Below are 21836 nucleotides of genomic sequence, written 5' to 3' on the forward strand. Positions count from 1 at the left end.
ATTTGAAGGGTGTAAGGGAGACTTTCCCTTACAACCTTTAAAGCGGAACACAGCAGCGTTTAACACTGTTACTAGACACTAGACAGAAATACATAGGTGTGATGGTGATGGTGGTGATGGTATCTTCGGAGTTAAACCACAAAAGGTTCTACTACCTACAAAATGGAACCCTAACTCCACCTTTTCTTATAGGAGTTACGTATCTATTCTTATCTATCTTGGTACTACAAAGACGAAAGTAGCTTTGTCTCACAAAGGTTTATATCTAAGTAACAATGATTCAGTTCACATTTATGTATAGACAAAAATAACATTACAGCATACATTAAAACCGTTCAATAAATCGAAGTTTTTCGAGCGATCGCAAATATCAATAGTCGATGTCACATCATACTACGAGTACGCGAAATGTCAGCATTTTTACCTTTAACAGATAGCACAAACATTTTTTCTATAAAACAGACTTTATGGGAACGTAATAAAGTTTTATTCGAATACAGAAGACATGTACTTATGACGTTATTCGATGGAAAACGCGAAGAACAGATAATCGACGCCTAGCCTTGTGCGATATCGATTTTAGCAGGGGCTGCCGTATTTTAAGCACAATACTAGACATGCTCCATCCCTTTCCCACACCCACACAACACACGTTTGAAAGACAGAGATGGTAACAGATTCGTAGTGTGACGTGTACAGAGCGGCGTTGCTATGACAACGGGTCGTCGACGAGGGTAAGATTTCCGATATTGTAGGATCGTGGTTATCAATTTTCGATATTATTCTGGGTCATGCTCGAATTATAACAGAAATCGGTTTGAGAGACGCATTATGATTATTCGGTTTTCGTAATCATTGTATCTAGGCTTAAGTACAATCAAATAACTTAAAATTTCAAGGGAATTTGAAGGAAGTAATATTACATCATAGGTTTTTTTTCACATTTCAACTTACGATTTTATTTAGGGTCTTCAATATTATGTGAAGAGTATTTTATACCTATGATTTAGTTAAAATATCGATGTTTTCTTTGACAAGAAAATATACGGATTTTCCTTCATATCAGTACAATAATGTACAATGTAACAATACATTTACGAATATTCTCTACAAATTGAAAAAAAAAGATACAAAAAATGTTGAGACGATTATATTATTATATTTACGTACGATAACATGAAATAAGATTACATAATTTAAAAATAATTATTAATATTTAGTAACTTCCTTTATTAACATAAAAACATAGTTGTTCGTATTATAATTTTTCACAAATTTATTAATATCGTAAATGTTTCGATGGTCTAAATTTAAAACAGATTTGATAATTCTTCTTCTTCTTCTCCATAACGAAACACCTTGTGAAGTGGTGGTAGTTTGACATTCAAAAAGTGCTCTGTAAAGAACCTATTTTGAATAAAAAAAATTGATTTGATTTTGATTTGATTTCATTCTCACCTTCATGTTATAGAATTTCTTCTATATTTATTTTTTTATTTGTGAACCATTTATTATAACACTGGTCACAGACCATAGTTCCTATTAACCATACTATAATTTAAAACCAAAACCCTTCGATGCAAACTTCCTTCACCTTTTAATAATACGAAGCCCTACAACTGTTTCATATCCTTAAACCAGAATGAACTTGCATGATACCTTCGGTAGGGTTAAAAAGGGCCGACACTAGGCCATTTTCATAGTTAACAGTGGACAGTATATTTTGTTCCATTCTTCTCAATTGTTGTGAAGGGCTTGTGCCCAGCAGTGGGCGTTAAAAAGGATTGTTATACAATAATATTTTTGTCACTTAAAATTACTGAATTACTTATCCATGGATAATGGATATTAAATAATTTTAGTCAAATATTTAATTATCAGTTTCTTTAAATAAGTCACATAATTTTCAATTATAAATAGCTCAAAACAAAGTTATTCCTATTATCACTAAACTCAATACAGCGTTATCCAAAATATGTCATACCTATATAAGAAACTTAATTACTTTTCAGGCCATTAAACTTATCAATAATTATCTATTTAAATGGCTCTGATAGATGACATGAACAAACAGTAATACTTACAGACGGACACTCAGACAGACGGACACGCAGACTGACGGACATACGAACAGACGTACAGTCACTGAGACAAAAATCAGTTTTATTTTTCGAATTCTTGTTACTGCTGACCCTAGGGGCCTCTATAGCTTCACCGGGTTTTGGCGGTGATACTAAACCACAGCCGAGACAAAGAACTATAGGTTCGAACAGAGAGATGGTTTTGGTCACCGTTGCCGGTTTTCTAGGACGTCTACCTTCGCTAGAGGCAAGAAAGGTTGCGGGCCCAGCATTACCGAATCCTTGGTAGATGGCCTCTTGCTAGAGAGGTATTTCGGTTGACCTAAGCCCTTCTTTATGTTATGGAAACAGAAAATAGTTTAACAAGCAAAATTCAAAAGGGTTCCGTTTTTTGCCACGGAACCCTAACTATTAAAAGGTCGACGCACCCGGAAGTCAGTGACACGCAACACAGGTGTGCGGTCGATACGATCGATTTTCGAAAAATCGATGTGACGTCACGCCAATATGGCGCCGAGCGCGTGCGCAGCTGTCACTTCGTGTTATGCTAATTAAATAGGGTGATATACCGAGGGGTGACGAAAGTTTTGTTCTAACACGCGAATTTGCGTTTTTGACGAATTCCTGCTAGATATTAATAATAATATCATCATCAACCTATTATTGTCCCACTGCTGGGCACGGGTCTTCTCTCAGAATGAGAAGGATTAGTCCTTAGTCCACCGCGCTGGCCAAGTGCGTATTGGTAGACTTCACGTACCTTTTTGAGATTTTTTTTTACAAATCTCTCAGGTATGCAGGTTTACTCACGATGTTTTCCTTCACCGTATTGGCAAGTGATAATTAATTTCTAATACGCACATAACTTCGCCTGGGATTTGAACCTCGGACCTCTCGATCAAGAGGCCGAGTTTCTTAACCACACTTTATCACTGCTTAATAATAATATACATACTTTAAAAAATCGCTTATTTTATTAAGATGCGTTATCTTTATTTTGTTGAAGGATAAGTCGCAACTGAGCATTCAGTCCATCTGATGGTAAGAGGTAAGTCCATGGACAGTAATCAATCCCGAAAATGAATACGGTTGGCTACTGATGCCTTTCTATTTCTGACGACTTAGGTGAAACATCCTGTATGTCTTTCTTATCACATCCTTCTAACCAGAACACAGCAACGCTAAACACTGCTGTTAGTCATAAATAGGTTTGTCGATGGAGTATGGAGTATGGTCGATAATGCCTCAAGAGTAGAACCACGAAAAGTTTTATCACTTTCTGAAAAGGCACTATGTTGCCTCGAAGTATGAAGCTTTAACAATCATCATCATCGCTAAAACAATATAAAAAAATGTCTACATATTTCTAAAAAGTACACCATTAAAAACAACTATAATACGGCACTCCTGTTGAAACATGAATAGTTTGTTAAATAAATACATTATCAAATGACCAAAGTCGCGGGGAAAACCAGTATATAAATACGAAGTTTTAGGGTTGTTTTTTACCCTTAAAGGTGCAACTTTAGAAAGCGAGTTTTTGCTTGTTAAGGGATGATGTAACGTAAATAAAAAGTATGATAGTTACGTTGAAGAACCACGTGGCACAGTGACTTACTGGTCTGATTGGATTTGGGTTTGATCCTCGGTCAGGCAAAATAATATGCTGAGGACTGCTGTATTAAAGGGTGTGGTAAAGGACACAATTATTTTTCCGAGACATTCAAACTTAGTCCTTGCGGGTAGCAACATATCTGTGGCTGACATCAGGGCTCTAGTATTATCTGCGGCAATGGCCTCGTGGCAATCAAGTAGACTACACGCTTGTTTGCTGCTATAAATAAAATATATGTGTATAAGCTTAAAAAACTTAAAATAACGTAAATAAAGTCTTGCAATCCGAACTTGGTCAGCAAGATAGACTATGTGTCAATTCTTGACATTTCAAAAGGAAATCCCTTTTCCACGAATGAGATAGTGAGAAACCTACATGTCGTTTATTAAAAGCTTAATAATCTAAACTCACTAGCATGTTTACTTAACCCCAAACGAGCTTTCTCTACTCCCATGATATTAAGTTTGCTGAAAGGAAACAATCTATGTCATAGAAGTAAAACCTTATAAAATAAAATAACGAATACGTGGTACTATGGATAAGATATCGCAAAAGATTTAAATACATTTAATTATTAAAAGTGACGATCGATACTAGAAATTACATAAAGGATAATGGAGAATACTTAGTATAAAAAATTTGGTTGTCAACAATTTTAAAAACTCTGCCGTGTGAAGGCATTCTTGTTAGAACTCATTTCATACTAAAGGAATTAAGCTATCAAATCAAGTGTGAATATTATTATGTGAATAAAACGCACTATTGCATTCCTTATCATAATTATATTTAAACCATCACAAAATTGATTGGTCATTTTTTTAACGAATAGTTCTGTTTTATTAAATCGATATATTTCATTTAATAGCTTCATTTTATTTCTCTCTTAAGTTCTCTTTTATTAAATTTTGTAGTTTTGTTCATTATTTTAGTGAAAAATAATAAATTGAATCGATGACCAATCAAAATGAAATCAAAAAAGCATTCACAAAAATGATTTGCGTTGGGACCAGTTTTCACAACGGTCAGACTGGTGGAGGTGCCGGGTTTTATCCACGGAGAGGTAAAATTCTAAATAATAAATTAACATATCTAATTTGGGTCGGAGTATTTATGTATCTACTCGTCTGTGTGTGTAAAAAAAACCCAACAAACATGTGTATGTGAGCGGCTACGAGTGTAGACAGATTAATTTATTTTCAATACATTTTCTTTATATATTATTTCCTATAATTATTATATAAGAAATATTTAACTGAATCTGTCTGGCGATGTAACTGGTATCCGCTAACTTGTGACAATAATTCGGCACGTGGCATGCGACAGTGCTATTTGAGGTAACAGTGAGTTGCCGTTTCGTATGCGGTAGGGGTGGCACGAGCCGCTAGAGACTTGCTGGTGTGATGCCGATGTCGATTTTGAAAAACGCGTATTTTTTTTAATAATTTGCCTGTTTTTTGTCTGATATAAAAGTACTTCGAAATTAAATTTCAATATGAAACATTTTAAATAGTTCAATTTTATTGAATAGTAACAAATTTTATTATGTAACGGGTACTCACGATATGCGTTTCGAACGCATATCGTGAGTACCCGTTACATAATAAAATGTCTCAATTCCGCGATAATTTTAGTCTAAATCATATAGTAACAAATTTTAATGGAAGTATTAATGTGTAAATATATATTTTTTGTATTGTTTATCTATTATTTTAATCGTATATCCCTCATAATTAAATTTTGTTGCATTTCCATAAAACAATTCGAATAGTTCCATTTTATTGAATAGTTTTTATCGGAAGTATTAACAGATACGATGCGTACAACCAATCAATGTTTATTAACCAAATAGAAGTCCTACCTAAGGCCGATCGCACATAAATTCTTGCCCTTGAAGACTAACTAGGTACCTCTCAATTCTCTTACTTTGCTCTTTAATCTAGATAAAAAAAAACTTACAACTAGTGGAGAGTCGTAGCTTTAGTACTAGTTAGCTATTAACTGAATCTGTCTGGTATAACTGGTATCCGCTAACTTGTGACAATAATTCGACACGTGGCATGCGACAGTGCTATTTGAGGTAACAGTGAGTTGCCGTTCCGTATGCGGTAGGGGTGGCACGGGCCGCTAGAGCCTTGCCGGTGTGATGTCGATGTCGATGAAATACATGTAAACGAAATGTTTTTAAACGGAGTATCTGCTATTTACCGACTTCGAAGGAGGGTTTTTTAAATGTATGTACTTTTTTATAAATGATTCCCCGTTCTATATAGCTGCCTATGAAAACTAAATTGATACACCTCATGTGTATCTTTGTTTTACCATACTCTTCAAATAAAAATTGCAAACCTTTATTCGATCATTTAAATAGTATAATTTATTTGGATAGTCACGAGGAATAGTTCAACTTTATTTTCATTAATCTATTTGGAGTTATATTTATTGGTACATACACTTAAACCCGCGAACTTAATTATAACGTTTTGTAAGAAAAAGGTATTCTGAAAATTTGTTTCAACTGTTTAAATACGGCAAATAAGTTTTATTCCCAAGGTATTTGCTATACAATCATCGACAATATTTTATATCGACAATATGTAGGACATCCCTAGCGGGCCCTTTGTCGGGGCCAGGTGTCGCGCGGGGTCACACGACCCGTCTACAACGCGTACCTTTTCAGGTCGCTGGTACATTTGTACTTTAGGACTTATTATGCCCTTAGCCATTGATGCCTAGATTGGCTTTTGAGCTTACTATTGTTGCTATTTGTATGCCCTTTAACTTCAAGTACAATGACTAATATAAGTAGCATTAAATTTTTATTTTGTTAGTCATATATACTTATTATTTTCATTAAGTACTTGCTTTAGCTTTTTTTAGCCTTTATGACTTCGAATTTTGAATTCAATGAATTCTTACGTCTATTTGAACTACTATATTCATTTGATGTGTAAGCATGAACATATTCGCAATTAGGTATGTAAATAAGATTTCTGTTGGATTGGCTGGAAGTTCCGTTCAGAGGTAGGCAGCAAGTAGCCGAGTGACAGTGGTATTTGAACGAGGGCACTGTCTTCACTACGTGAAACAAAACATCTTTGGCCACTCAACATTTCCTTGGTACATCATTTCCATTGAAGGCTCGCTGTGTCATTTGGTACAGGCTTGTAGAAGAGAGACAGCAATCGACTTTGTATATAGAATAGGAGCATCGGACAGCAGTTGTATCGCCGCAGGGTAGGTTAAGGGTGCATTGTAGAGTGTTCGCGTCACACAGCCAGGCTAGACTTCAACTCCGAGCAAATTACAAATGTAACCCATTGTTTTAAGCGTCGTTTTTGTGTAGCCAGTTGACGAGATAGAGCGTTTAGTACCGGGGTCGTGAAAATAGGGGTGTTTGCAGGACGCGGACCGAGGGGACGGAAGGGTGCGTCGCGCAGGCGTGCTTCAGTCGCCCGCGCGACCCCGCCGCCGCCGGCCGCGCGCCATGGATGAACCAAGAGTTCGAGACCGCGCGCCACTCACCGTGATCGTCGCGCCGAGCAACGCGTCGCCCCCCAGATTGTCCCCGGCCGACCTGCTCCCCGACGGCGATGCGGCGTTCCACCCGCTCGCCGCCGTCAACGGCCGCCTCACCCCGCCCGGGCTCGAGCCGGCCAGCTACGCCACCCTCACGCCGCTTCTACCTCTACCTCCCATCAGTACCGTGTCTGACAAGTTTGCGTACCACGCCGGCGGCACGTTCACGGTCATCCAGCAACAACAGTCATATGCCTCGCTGTCCCCAGCTCCGTACAATGAGCCGTTGTCTCCACAGTCCGCGTACAGTAGGCGGAGCGCGTCTCCCAACTCCTTCGAGAGGCGGTCGCCTTCCCCTCCTATACCTAGCCCAGGGCTGGATATCAACGCGGCGCTGTTAGCGCGAGAGGAACTAGTCCAAACCCACGTTCAGATACAGAACGATACAGAGGAGATTAATACTAAAGAATTAGCTCAAAGGATAAGCGGGGAACTGAAGCGGTACTCGATACCTCAAGCGATATTTGCGCAGAGGGTCCTCTGTCGGTCACAGGGCACGCTCAGCGATCTATTACGGAACCCAAAGCCGTGGTCCAAGCTAAAGTCGGGGCGAGAAACGTTTAGGCGGATGTGGAAATGGCTTCAAGAGCCTGAATTTCAAAGGATGTCGGCGCTAAGGTTAGCAGGTACGATGCATGGCTTTTCTTTTATTGTTTAGATGGCATATTTGTGTACACATTTCATCATTAATCATTTCGTTCGTGTAAATGAAATAAATTGCGTTGCAACTATAAATAACTCTTAACAACAATGTATGTATAACTTATAACTGTTTAATACAAGCTCTTAAGTAATTACGAATAAATATAGTTATGTCGGGTTATTTGATATCAATCAGTGTAATGTATAAGCTTATGTCGGAGGCTTTAGCCAAAACCTTTCCATCTCATTCAGTGATGTCATTCGTTATCTTAATGTCATGACCTCAAAAAACTTAAGTCACTGAATATTTTGTGAAATAACTATTTATACGGAATATCTATATGAGTGGAATAAAGTTACAAAATATTAATCAGATTATTTTTTACTTATGTTTATTTGTTAGATACTAAGTCTATCGGTAATAGCGAAGTGGTTGAAGCTCAGCGTCTCAGTCGGGGTCCGAGGTTCAAAACCCAACACGCACCTCTGATTTTTCAAAAGTATGTGCGTATTAGAAATTAATTATCACTTGCTTAAATGGTGAAGGAACATCGTGACAAAACGTTTACACCTACCAACTGTAGTCTTACTGTTTTATTCTAGGGTTTATTGTCCTAATAATAAATTAGACGGGAAATAATATTGTTCATCAATCTACCACTTCTCTTAAAACAGCGTTACTTCTTTTGTTTAGGTATTCAATGGACTTATTAATGACTTCTAGGTATATCGACTTAAATGTTTGTGTTTTTCTGAAATATAAGTAGCAATGGAAGCAGTTTACCTGATGGTAAGTGGTCACTGGCCCCAACATGTCTACCCTAAGTAGGATCTTAGTCTTGCCACAAGTGTTATGTTACCTTCAGGACTAAGATATAACGCTTCTTACGTCTACAACACAACAGCATTATAATAAATAAATAAAATAGTTTATTGCTTTCAAATGGTGTCTACAAAAACAAGTGGCAAGGGTTGAGAAACCTGTGTTACTGGGTACCCCTGTTACAAGGTAGAAATAGGTGTGAGAGCCTTTGAATCACGGAAAGTTCTACAACATTGAAAGACAGCCCCTTTAAATTTTCTTATATCTTTTGGTTCCATACCACATCTAATCCAAAAGATGTTTTCTTTTCTTTTCTTTTTGAAATAATTCTGTCTTTTTTATTATTTCATCGCAGTGCCACGAATTGTTACGGACATTGAGACTAAAATCTTCACGATAAGTCTATGTAACCAATATTGCTTATGATCATGCATACGGGACATACAATAATAAATGAATTCTGAATTCCTGCTCGATTCACTTGTAAACAATGAAGAAAACAAGCATGTGTAATATCTCAAAAAGTGCATTTTACAGGTTTAAAAACAATTATAATTTTATCAACGGTTATTTATTGAGCCTAATAGTACTGTTTTTGTCTTCACACTAAGGATTTAGTTCTGAGGCTCAAATCCCAAATCCTAATCAACCCATTATTAACTCACTACTGGGCACGGGTCTCCTCTCAGAATGAGAAGGATTATGCCATAGTCCACCGCGCTGGCCAAGTGCGTATTGGTAGATTCTGACACCCTTAGGATTTTTAAATATAAATCTCTCAGGTGTGCAAGTTTCCTACGATATTTTCCTTCACCGTTTAAGCAAGTGATAATTATTTTAATACGCACATAACTTTGAAAAATCAGAGGTGCGTGCCTCGAACCTCGGACCCCTCGATCAAGAGGCCGAGTTTCTCAACCACTAGGCTATTGCTGCTATCCGCCCCAAGTAAATTACAAGAAGATATTTTATTTTTAAAATAATTAATTGTCAATTGTTGACGTTGTAAAAACGTGACGTCTGGGATTTCTAAATAAAGTTCCGAAAGTTTTCAAAGTACATAAAAGGTTTCTTAAAGATGTTTTTGTAACAGGTAGATTTCAATGAGCCAAACATAGACCCTTCTCACCCCTTGAATATCCTATAAAGGTTAAAGGTGATAAAACCAAGGGGACAACATCATCATTCAAGGGTTTCTACCAATTCTCTAGACTTCCGATAAGGTTTCTACCATGACCAGAATAACCACACCTATTTCTGCCTAATAACAGCAGTATTAAGCGCTGCTGTGTTCTGGTTTGAAGGGTGTGGTAAGAGAGACATACTTTTCCGAGGCGTTCCAGCTTAGTCCTCAGGGGTACCTGCGCATCTGTGGCTGACCTCAGGTAGGAATTTAATCGTATCTAGGGTTGATTATCGATGTCTAGGTGCGGCAGTAGCCACTTACCATCAGGTGGACTGCATGCTCGGCTCTTACATATGCATAAGGTAGCTAACCTTTGAATGTGTGTCAAACCTTTCAATAGGATTTGTGGATTTTGACTGAACGAAATTTAATTGAATGAATGAAATTATAATAGTAATCGTATTGGTGGATTTGACACATATCTTAAGCTTAGTTACCTCACATATCTCTAGTGACACGACACCCCAACGGCGCGTAAATACTCGTAGATATAAAAATAAAATATGTGTCATTTTCATCTTAGGCACCCTAATAGCGCCTAGAAAAGATATAAAACTAAAATAGATGTGTCAGTTTCATCTTAGTTCTTAGGCAGGTATGTGTAATGTAGACAGAAAGACCGTGTTATTTATGGTAGGTTAGATGTTCACGGTATTCATGTTCACTATTCAACAGTTGCAGAAAGACTTAATACTATTCCTAGGCATTAGACTGGTTTGGTCCTATGTATAATTTTGCAGCAAATTTTTTACCGTCAAATTGTATAAAATAAGTCAACGCGTTTATTACAAATATTTACAATCAGTTACAAATTCAAATCGAAGTCGTTTATAACTAAGCTAAGTTGTAGTATTTTGTTTACGAGACAGATTGAGAAATAGAGAAAGAGACATGACTCTTACATGCTTTATTTAAATAAATTTACAACACATTTTAATAATTGTATTATTTTCAATATCAGAATATAACTTTTTTAATCCAATTTTATTATTGAAAAACTCTTAAAGTCCTGCAATGTTTCATAATCATAAAATTTAATAAAATGTAAACAATTTTAAAACATTGTATTTTTATTTTAAATTCTCAATTCAAATCTTTTTATCATTCAAACATAAAGCAATAAAGCAGCCAATGATTGACATTCCAAATTTAAATAATAAATCAAAACAAAAAAATAATAGCTAAACAGTGCCGCTCCATGTTTACCGTTTACAAACAGCGTCAGCTGCGCGTATCGATTGTCGAGGAATCGATGCGGGGCGTACCGTCAGGTCGATACGGCACGTCACTAGCGTACCGCTCGATATCGTGCGTTACGTACGCGGTACGATACCGGGTTTCTAAGAACTATACGGTTCTTGTTTGTAAACTTTATGTGTAACTTACGTTTATTTTTTATTGGGAGGTTTACGTTTATTTTTATGGGTCTTGTTGTTTAGTAAATGTTAGTTATGTTCATTTGGAATATACTGGGAATAAAAAGGAGTAAAAGAGTTTTGTTCAAAGTTTACGATTGAATATTTTCTGGCAAATGTCCATAGGTAATAGTGAATACTTTCTATCAGGAGGTCCATCGACATTATTATAAGTCAAATATGTTAAATTTTCTACTATTTCTTTAATATGTCGAAAGGTGTATAAGTGTCTGTAATAGACTTTTTCTAGGAAACAATTTATGATGTTTTTATTTAAAGAATAATGTTTTTATGAACGATAATGTTTCTTCTATTTAAGTATTTTTGTAATAATACAGAGAACTGTACGTTTTTTAGGTCTAAAATATGGCCTTCTTGGTACCATTTTTGCCACCTACAACCAAATATATTTAATACGAAATGGATACATGATAATTTTGCTTTTAAATTATTTTTCTTCTATACGGAACATGTTGTATACAGCAAATTTAATTTTGATAGAACTTTCCCATAACGATATCAAGCTTTACTCAGAACAGTGTTTATTTCTTAAAAATATAGGGTCATTAGGATATACGTTTGTTACAAATAAGAGAAAGTGTACTACCATACTTTTGCATGACAATTGATTAAATTTGATAAAAACCTTTGATACTAAAGGTGGTAGAACCCTTTGTGGTTCGACTCCGGCGGCACCACCACCACACCTATTTCTATCTAATAACAACAGTGTTCGGCGCTGCTGTGTTTCGTTTTGAAGGGTGTGGTAAGGGAGATAGACTTTTCCGAGGCGTTCCAGCTTAGTCCTCAGAGGTAGCGGCGCATTTGTGGCCGACCTCAGGTAGGAATATCTACTCCTATCTGGGGTTGATTACAGATGTCCATGGGCGGCAGTAGCCACTTACCATCAGGTGGACTGCATGCTCGTCTGCTACTCCTGTATTATAAAAAAAACATTATGTGATTTAACAACATAAGAAACTTGAGTGATTTATCTAATGATATTTTTTACAAACTTTTATGAAATTATAAGTAAAATTGGACCTAAATTATTTTCATGTCTTTCAGTGGCCTGTACGTATGAATTTCAATTTATTGAAACTGTGTGGAAATTAGCTTTGATGTCGTATTTGTATTGTATTAGTAACTATTCGATTTATTTTGAATATTATTGCGTATCGGTGTATATAAATGATTTTAGAAATTGACAAAATATAATGTTTGATTGTAAACTTCTAAAATCATTTTATTTTTGTCATGCCAACTTTTTCAGTAATGACTGACATGTACTTCTCTCTACTTTATCTTTTTACTATTTCTATGCTCTATACTCTCTCTATTACCTATAATTGTCTTATCTATTCATTCTTATGTCTTTGTGTTTTTGTAAGATTGATTTTTTTTTAAAATTGCAGTTATATCTCGGAAAATTGTTATCTGGAAGACACACCTTCAAATTATATTTTTTGTATTTAAATTAAGTTATTTTTTATATACGATTGCATTGTTTTCTTAAAAACAGTATCAGAGCCGTTCAAATTAGAATTAGATACAAGAAGTATAAGTTATATATTTCTTTCTTTTGCTAATATATTTTAAATAACACACTATAATATGAGTATCCCGTAGATTACACAAACATTTAGTTCTCACGATCATCGAACTCAAACCGTTACAAATTTGAAACACTAGTTATTTTGTAACACGTTACTCTCACCAATCTATTCTGTTAACCTTTATTAAAGTTATTTTATTGATGGGGTGGTACAAATAGGCATCAATACTTCTATTGCTAATGCTTCTATGTTGTGCTGTTAGAACATAATAAAGTGGAGCTTACTAAAGACTTTTCGATTTCCCATACCATTGACATAATTAGGTTATTGTCCGTGGAGTAAACTATTTTTCGATTACGGTGATGCCACTTTGACGCACTTTAAAAGAAAGGCTAGGGTAAGGAGCACACTACCAAGTGTGACAATTATTGTTACCTTTAAAACTTTTAGAGGTGGTAGAACCCTTTGTGGTTCGACTCCGGCGGCACCACCGCCACACCTATTTCTACCTAATAACAGCAGTGTTAAGCGCTGCTGTGTTCCGGTTTGAAGGGTGTGGTAAGGGAGACAGACTTTTCCGAGGCGTTCCAGCTTAGTCCTCAGGGGTAGCGGCGCATCTGTGGCCGACCTCAGGTAGGAATATCTAATCCTATCTGGGGTTGATTACAGATGTCCATGGGCGGCAGTAGCCACTTACCATCAGGTGGACTGCATGCTCGTCTGCTACTCTTATATTATAAAAAAAAAAAAAAAAAAACCTTTAAAACTTGATAATAATGTTACCAAGCGGCCAGTACTATAAGTATAATTTTGCTTGCGTTTTGGAGATCCATATTTGAAACCAATGTATGCACTTTTGATTTTTCAAAATCGTAGTGGGCTAATAATAGTGAAGGGTATTATGATGAAACATTAATACATGCTAGTTAACCGAAATGTTTTAAATAAATATAATGTATGTCAACTTAATTGACCAAACAGAAAACTAAAGCTACATCCGTATCATTTTAAGAGAATACTATTGTACAATATTAAGATTATAGTGATAATGATTCGTAAAAAAACATTTTTAATTTTATGTTTTACTAATATTTATGGTAAAATTTTTGTTGTTGTTTAATAATAAACCAATTTGTAATACAAGAACAGACTGAAAGGAAAGAGAACTGAATATTTTGAGTGATAGATAAAAATGTTACTAAAAATTTTGCTGATAGTAAAATCAGTTATAATTAAGCCGGAGTTTTTTTTATGGTAAATGAATATTAAAATTTCCTTCCACAGTATATTCGAGTAGACCATCAAAATAATGGTTCAGAACTAAGTGAGCATTAGTTTTATAGTCATCCTGGGGAAGTCACTGACAGCTCTGACGAGGTACTTCGGCAATCCGCCAATTTTCAAGAGACCTTTCTTTGGTAGCGGTTGGAGCGACAAATGTACACTTTTAATTAGGAGCATAACGTTTTTAATGGAAATAAACGAGTATGCTGTCCACAATAGGGCCTTTATCTCCGTTTAACTAAATTCAAGATTAATTCGAGATAGACATTCTACGAATTCTTGAAGGTGGTAACAGAAGCGTTACTACTCTTGATACCTACCTATCTTACTTAGGTACTACCTTACCTACCTTACTTAAGTTACTAACTTAGGTAGGAGCTACCTTTCTTCTATAAAAAATTATGCCCTTTCAATGAAAACATCAGCGCTACGTTGCTTTCATAATGCTAAAATAGGTGTCGCGGTACTTTTAGAATAGAATTACAAGTTCTGCCACCTTTCATTTATTTGTTCGTATTTTTATCTGTGTCGCAGACGAATCTAACTAATAGAGTAGGCGGTTCTTACTATCTTTAGAATGTCTCTTTGTTTGAAAAGTTAGCATTTTAAATGTGGGATTATATATGGTGAACTGCGAGACTTTTTAGAAAATTGGAAATAAATTTTAGCAAAAATGGTATTTATTATGCAATATCTGAGTGAACGTAAAAGTAAAAAAATGTTGACAATCGTTTGCACATTTTCATTATTCTCTAACGAATATAAATTCATTTAATTATTTAATGAAATCATGGAATTGAAATTTATTAATAAATTTCTCTAAGAAATATTTTTCAGATTATTGTTCGTTATCATTATTGTTGTCTTTATCTTTTGTACCTATGAGTACTACTACCTTACTAACTTAGGGATCGATTAATTATAGTCCTAAGGAGAAATTTTATAACTTAGCACGTAAGGTTTCAAAAATCTAGAATACACCATTTACATTATATCCAATACAATTAATATGTATTGCGGAAAGTATAAATTCATCTATAGCAGGAATTGTATCGTATATATCTATGATAGTAACAACTTTCATATTAAATCAATGTTCATTACTCCCACATTCGTTGCAGATATGACTACCAATAAACTAGTTTACCACTAAAATTCCCCAATAAACAAAATGCAGAGCATAATGTGTAAATTAAAACATTTCTCGCTGAGCTAGGAAAGCGGCACATGGCGTCCCCCTCGTGACGTCACCCTCCCCGCTGTATCGATCGACCCCTCCCGCACCTCGCTAGACCGCGGTGTATGTAGGTATTTAGGATCCGTAGCTCCGCCGGATCGAAATGAAAGTCGATTTTCGAATTCAAAATTGGAATTGTGACTTTACAGCTGTTCGGTTAGTTTTTATTCAGCTATGACAGTGTTTTCTGCCCGTAGATTGGCGTAGAGTCGAATTATATAGGTTTCTATTTTATTATGAATTTTCACATTCCATTTTGAAATTTATAATTACCTATATTACTTACGTTCTTATTCAAAATTTGGAATAGGATACATACGTTACGTATACGTCACTATTTTTTAATGATGTCATGGAGTAACGATTCAGTAAATCACATTTTAAAATTCATGCCGGGCACAGAGAGTAAAATAATGATTGATTTTGAAAATCTATGGATCTATTTAATCATTGAGTTCTCTAGACAGGCACAGAGAGTAGAAATGGTTTATTTTCAAAAGCTATAGGAGATCTAATTATTCATTGAGTTCTCTATACTAGAATTTATAGATTCCCCGAACATTGTGTTCTTGGGATTTAACCCTAGATTAAATTCGATATCGATTTCTCTTAAATTTGGAACCAGCTGTATAAACCGAGCTCTTTCCTTGAATGTCGTTTGTATATTTAATACAATTCGTTTCAGAATAGCTTCTACAAAAATACACAATGTCGTTATTGCTTCATAAATTTTAAATTGCCTTTGTTAACTCTCATGTTTCATATATTGAATATACATTTTCAAAATACGATCAGGGCCTTTATTAAAGGATAGTTATTTATTGAAATCGACTCACAGTTATTACATTAATATGGGAGATGTTAGAGACGAACCCATGTGACATAATCAGAAAATATTTGCGAAATAGGAGACATTTCACTTCATATATCATATTATACTTCTGATGGCGTATTCAGATGAAGATCTAGAGATAGATCTACAATTATTTGAGCTATTTATTCCACAGAATGTTCTAGATTCATATTATTGATCATGAAATATGTAGAATAAAGAACTTTATTAATAGGACCAAGATAAATAAAAGATCTCCAATAAATAAAGAAGTCAAACACCATTTTGTTCCAACATCACCTAACCTAACACAACACCTAACCTAGGGAGCTTAACACGATTCAAACTGAACTCGATACTAATTTTCCAGATACTCCCAACCAGCAAACGATAAAGAGCGACAATGTAAACAACATGCAGCAGGTTTACCAGCCCAGGGAGTACAGCGCTCCGCCCCCGGCTATGTACCCCGGACCACCCTGGGATCCACCATACGAACCCGCCGGGGACGTGTCTTGCTTGTGAGTCCTTCCTTGATTCGATCCTGACCAATCTCCAATCCAATCCTTTTGTATTTTGGTTTCTTTTTATGTTCAGGAATATTTAGAAGAATTTGACATTTTTGTTTACTGGGATTCGAATATTTGTAGCTCTGAGATGTAGATGAAATTTTTGTAGGTTTGAATACTGAAGCTCAGCTCAGAAGAGCTTCTTTGCTGCATTTAGCTCAGAAGAGATTCAGACTTTATAGCAGTCCTTGGAAGTGCTCTTTTCTAAACGAAAAAACATTTAAAGAATTATTTTTGTCATAATGGTTTTTAACAGTATCATGTCAACAAATTCAGACCTGGCATTGGCAACTTTGCCTTGAACAATCGTGAACAAATTGCCATAAAGATAAGTTCGTTTTTCTTGTTTTATTTGATTATGAAGATTAATATTTTTATCCAGAATCCTCATCCATGTTCCCCCTTTCCTTGGCTGCGTAGCAGTGGACTTGGTTTCTATTGAATGTAACAAAATTGATAGCTTGTCGCAAAGGTAATAACATATATAATTATTGTGTATTTATTTTATCAATATACCCATAGATATATTTTGAGTGTTTTAATTTTATACAGGTTGCTTTGTGACAAGCCTTGATTGAGAGGGCGTCTGAATGGATTTCATTATCTAAAAGTGTAAATTACATAGAAATTTGCTCTTCATAGATGTTTGGTTTTGGATAGGCAGTATCTATTCCAGTTCTATTCTATTGTACTATATTATGGCAATGATACTGCCTAGACAAAGACGGATCACTGTTATCGTATTAGTCTTTAAATATTGTTTTTTTAGTAGTAGGTAAGTGTATTTTGTTAGCTTCGAGAAGCCAAGATGAATGTTAGACTGCTACCGCTGCCCCTCCCTCCCGTTTTGTTTTCCCCCGCGCCCGGGCTGTCATAGTTTTTGGTATAATTTCATAGGTGCCTGCGAGATTTCAGAACCCTTTATTGTTGTTTACATTGTCGCCAGGTATATGATTTTGAATAATACGTCTATGTTTAGCGTTATCGACAAGTTGGAATCAGTACGAGTGATTTCTGTTTCAAAATCTATCATATCTTTCTATTGGTTTAATACAATTAACAAATGATTTGCCTTGTTTACTGCTCCAACATGTCAAACTAGATTTTAGTGAACTGTTTTATTGTAAATTTGATCGAGCGTTGCCGTTTGTAAATTTTGCGCTCAAATGTAAAAATTATGACAAAAATTTCGATGTTCGTGTTTTGATTTGTTTTTAGATATATGTTCTAAATTTTATTTTCTAGGTTTCAAGCCTGCCAATAAGTCTTCTTTTGTATTTTAATCTAAAGTATTTATGCTACAGGTTCTATCACTGATTTTTAAAATGATCTCTTCCAGACCAAAAGAAGGCTTTGAAGGTAGTTTGTGTTTAGTAGCATGGTTGTTGTCCTTAGGTATTGCAAGGGCTTAAGGCAATGGTCATAGACCATTTCAGCAGTGACATATGATTTGGTTTCATAAAATTATCTAATTACCTTTATTTGTTTCAGCGGCCCAGATACCTCAGAGAGGCAGTAAGAATCTTTTTTATATTTATGCTTTTATAGTGTTGCCGTAAAATATGTTATAATTACGTTAAGTTAGCAGACATAAATCACAATTAAATTAAATGAAACACGAAACATAATGTAAAATCTACACTAGTCCATTAAAAGTTTTTTCTTAATTATAAGGGTTTTTAGTGGTATTAGCAAATGCTAAATTACTATGTACTAAACTAAAAAATAGTAATAGATCATGGAAATATGACAAATTTGGAAAAAATAAATTCTGAAGAAAAGCAGATTCTGAGTTACTTAGACTTTTATTAAAGTTAGGATTAAATAATATTAGCAATGCCGACGGAAGGTAAGCTATAGAAATTTTATCACCAACTGATCATACTATCAATTCTATTCCAGCTTGCAAACGCAAGGAGGACATGGACTCGGGTACCCATCATTCTCCGAAGAAGCCACGTTTGGTTTTCACAGACCTCCAGCGGCGTACTCTTCAAGCTATTTTTAAGGTAATACAAATGAGTTCTTATTTTGATGAACTATGACGTCACACTGACATTCTTGAATAATGTGTCGAGGTTATACCTAATATGAATAAATCATTTATCAAAATCGGTATAATGTCTAAGCAATGTCTGAAGGCGAAATCAGTTATTATAGTAGCTTTGGATAATTCACAACTTGTTTTATTGACGGTTTTGAAAATCGCAGATAAATAGGTACTCCGATTTTTGTAAGGTAAAGCCAGCATATGAATAGCGATGGTTTGGATGTCTTGGTCCTCATGAGTGGCAAAGAATTTGTCATCGGCTTCGAGTAGAAACTTTATGGTATATGGAGTTGTTACAGATGTCTACGAGCGACATCGATCATTTACCATCAGTTGGATTGCATGCTCGTTTGTTATTATAATCTTATAGAATAATAATGTTTAAATTTTAATGAATACCGGTAAAGTATGTTATAATTTCAATAATACAATCTGAAAAGAGATCTCATAAAAACCATGTTAATGTTTCAGGAAACAAAAAGGCCATCAAAAGAGATGCAGGTGACGATAGCGAGGCAGTTAGGCTTGGAGCCGACAACAGTTGGTAACTTCTTCATGAACGCTCGAAGAAGATCAATGGACAAGTGGAAAGATGACGATGCGCCTTCCACGGAAATGGACCCGCATTGTGACAGTCACGATCTGGACCACGTACCCAGTCTAGATTCGGCTGAGTCAGAGGAGGATCACGATGATCAGGACGACCATCTCTTGTGACGCCCTGTCTCACAGACTCTTTTGGTACTCTGAGAAGAGCTCAAAGTTGTCAATATAAATGTTGAGTATGAAATACCTGATGCTAATGAAGACTTTCGTCTATTTGGAGAATTATCATAGGCTATTCTATTTCTTGAGAATGTAAAGAAACTTTCATTACGTTAACTATTAAAGATATTTTTATTTATTTTTCTATCTTCACTAGTCTTTCTATCTTCTTCTGTTTTCTTGTTTCTTTTTAGCCTTAGTGATTCTTCTTCAAATCTATTGATTGTCTTCAAAGCTTCAGAATTCGTATTCCAATCATTGACAACTTAAAGTGTGTGTACAGTTAAGTAATGGAACAATAGTGAAGTGAGGTACGGTTACGGTCCAGGATTGATCTCTCAGTATACATCTCTAGTCAACGTAATCGAATAGTTATATATAATTTAGTTGTTCTTTTAGCTCAGCGGTATGTATTTTTCATTGTTAGTGTGTTTTGAAATCACTGGAGGTTGCTTCGGTACTGGATTAGTTATTTAAAAGTAGATTAACGTTATGTATTTCAATGTACAAAATAGTATATATAGCTTACCAAAGGTAGAACAAGGCTTGTAAGTCATGGAGCGTTTTTCTCCATATATCTACTCCATAACTGTTATTTGTTTTGAAAATAGGCAGCTGTAGAATATGAAAATATTGTTAAAAGAAAGATGTAATTTTCAAAAAAAAAGAAAAATTTTTCGGCTAGTGTGGAGGAAGAAGAAAAAGGCTCCATGAGTTCTCACTCTAAGGGCTCCTTCACATTAACGATTTTCCAGCATAGGCGTACAATGGACGTATGCGTAGCGCACGTGCCACTGCAATGCTGTCCATACTCGACACGTCGTTTTGTCGTGGCGTGTACGCTTCGCTTACGTCGATCGAACGCCTGCGCCAAGCAAAAGCTAGTATGAACGAGCCCTAAGGTTTGTTTTATTTAGATTGTCTCCGTCAGATGTTGCACAGTTTTAATCCGATTGTTGGAGATCCTCGAGTGATTTCATAGCTTTATAGCTAATAGATGATGCAATAACAGAGTTGTGGTTATCGATAAACTTTATCGATACTATGACAGTTATTAGTAGTAATGTCCGATGAAATCGGGCTATGGACAATTTCTATGTAGTTGCAAGGTCAATATGTACAAAAATTGATGTGAATTATAGTCATATTTGTATACCACGTGATTATGTCTTGGTGTTTGGGTGCTGAAGGGTATTCAAAAGGGTAGGGTCTGGCGTTCAAATCCAAGTTGGTTTCATTATCTACAGTGTGAACAAACCTATATGTTTGCGAGTTTTGTATAAGAGTGCATTTTCTATTACTGTGAGGCAGCGTACATGTTTGAGATTTGTAAAACACTCACTTGTTTTAAATGATATGCGAAGTATACTGAACACACTTTGCCCAAGAAAAGAACAATAATGGGTTAATGATAATCCATATGGGTTGAATAAACTATTTGAAATAAACGTTTGAAATAACCTATTTGAAACTTTTATACAATATTAACAAAATATCATATTGTAAAATAATAAAAAATAGGGATTTCCCAAATCATATTGCTAATTAAAATCATAATAACTTTTTGAATACCCTTTAGTATCTATATTTATGAATGTTTATATACATTAAGTCACTTTTCATACACTTATGGAGTGGTTTATAAAGTTGAGAGTTGCTTTTAATTTTGTTGTGCAATATGATCAGAAATGAATGGAAATAATCATATTGCGCCGGCAATATCATTTGTAAACGCTAAGGGAGGTAACACAGGAGCGACAGTGAAATAATACATAGTTACTACGTCTACGTTGCTGGCGACAGACGGCGATAGTTTGTAACTGTCGCAGTGTCGCCACCTGTAGTCGATAGTGGTGCATCAACAGTCGCTCATGTATTAACTCCCTTAGATTGGAAACCAGTGGCTGTCAATAATGGTTACAATTAAAAGCAATATCAATATGAATAATCATATTGACCACTTTCGAATGACGATATTTAAAATTATAACATTTAAATAATATGTTCATTGGAAATGTTGTTATTTTTACATAACTTTGACACTGTGTAATATAAATATATTTTTTATTGTTTCAAAGATATTGTTATGTCTACATGGGGTATTTTTATAACAACGTAAAAACAGAAATGCTTAAGACATTTTTGTGTTATCTTACCTTTTGCACTCACACTGAGATAATTATGTTAAAGTTTAATTTATTTAGC

The 21836-nt window shown here is 35.2% G+C and overlaps 1 protein-coding gene across 2 annotated transcripts; it reads left to right on the forward strand.

Annotated features, from left to right (window-relative positions):
• The first annotated feature begins 7133 nt into the window (after positions 1–7133).
• Positions 7134–20914, forward strand: onecut (homeobox protein onecut). 2 transcript variants are annotated; one of them, XM_073089987.1, is made up of 5 exons: positions 7157–7898; positions 16618–16768; positions 18308–18331; positions 18719–18825; positions 19338–19471. In XM_073089987.1, exons 1-4 carry the CDS (start codon positions 7181–7183, stop codon positions 18822–18824), a joined length of 999 nt encoding a protein of 332 aa, XP_072946088.1. In that variant the 5' UTR covers positions 7157–7180; the 3' UTR covers position 18825; positions 19338–19471. The 2 variants fall into 2 exon arrangements, with proteins under 2 accessions (XP_072946089.1, XP_072946088.1); XM_073089988.1 differs by lacking the exon at positions 16618–16768 and having other exon boundaries at positions 7134–7898; positions 19338–20914.
• Positions 20915–21836: the final 922 nt, after the last annotated feature.

This window comes from Epargyreus clarus, unplaced genomic scaffold, assembly GCF_041222505.1.
Source record: "Epargyreus clarus isolate Ecla_fem2 unplaced genomic scaffold, WU_Ecla_fem_2.2 ptg000031l, whole genome shotgun sequence".
In the NCBI taxonomy this organism is placed as follows: domain Eukaryota; kingdom Metazoa; phylum Arthropoda; class Insecta; order Lepidoptera; family Hesperiidae; genus Epargyreus; species Epargyreus clarus.

What these genes read in the sequence shown, in the direction of transcription:
- onecut (XM_073089988.1), top strand. Translation starts at nt 7,181, where the DNA reads ATGGATGAACCAAGAGTTCGAGACCGCGCGCCACTCACCGTGATCGTC. An exon ending in CCAGATACCTCAGAGAGGCA is followed by an intron (nt 18,332 to 18,718) that starts GTAAGAATCTTT and finishes ATTCTATTCCAG; the next exon opens with CTTGCAAACGCAAGGAGGAC. An exon ending in CTCTTCAAGCTATTTTTAAG is followed by an intron (nt 18,826 to 19,337) that starts GTAATACAAATG and finishes TTAATGTTTCAG; the next exon opens with GAAACAAAAAGGCCATCAAA.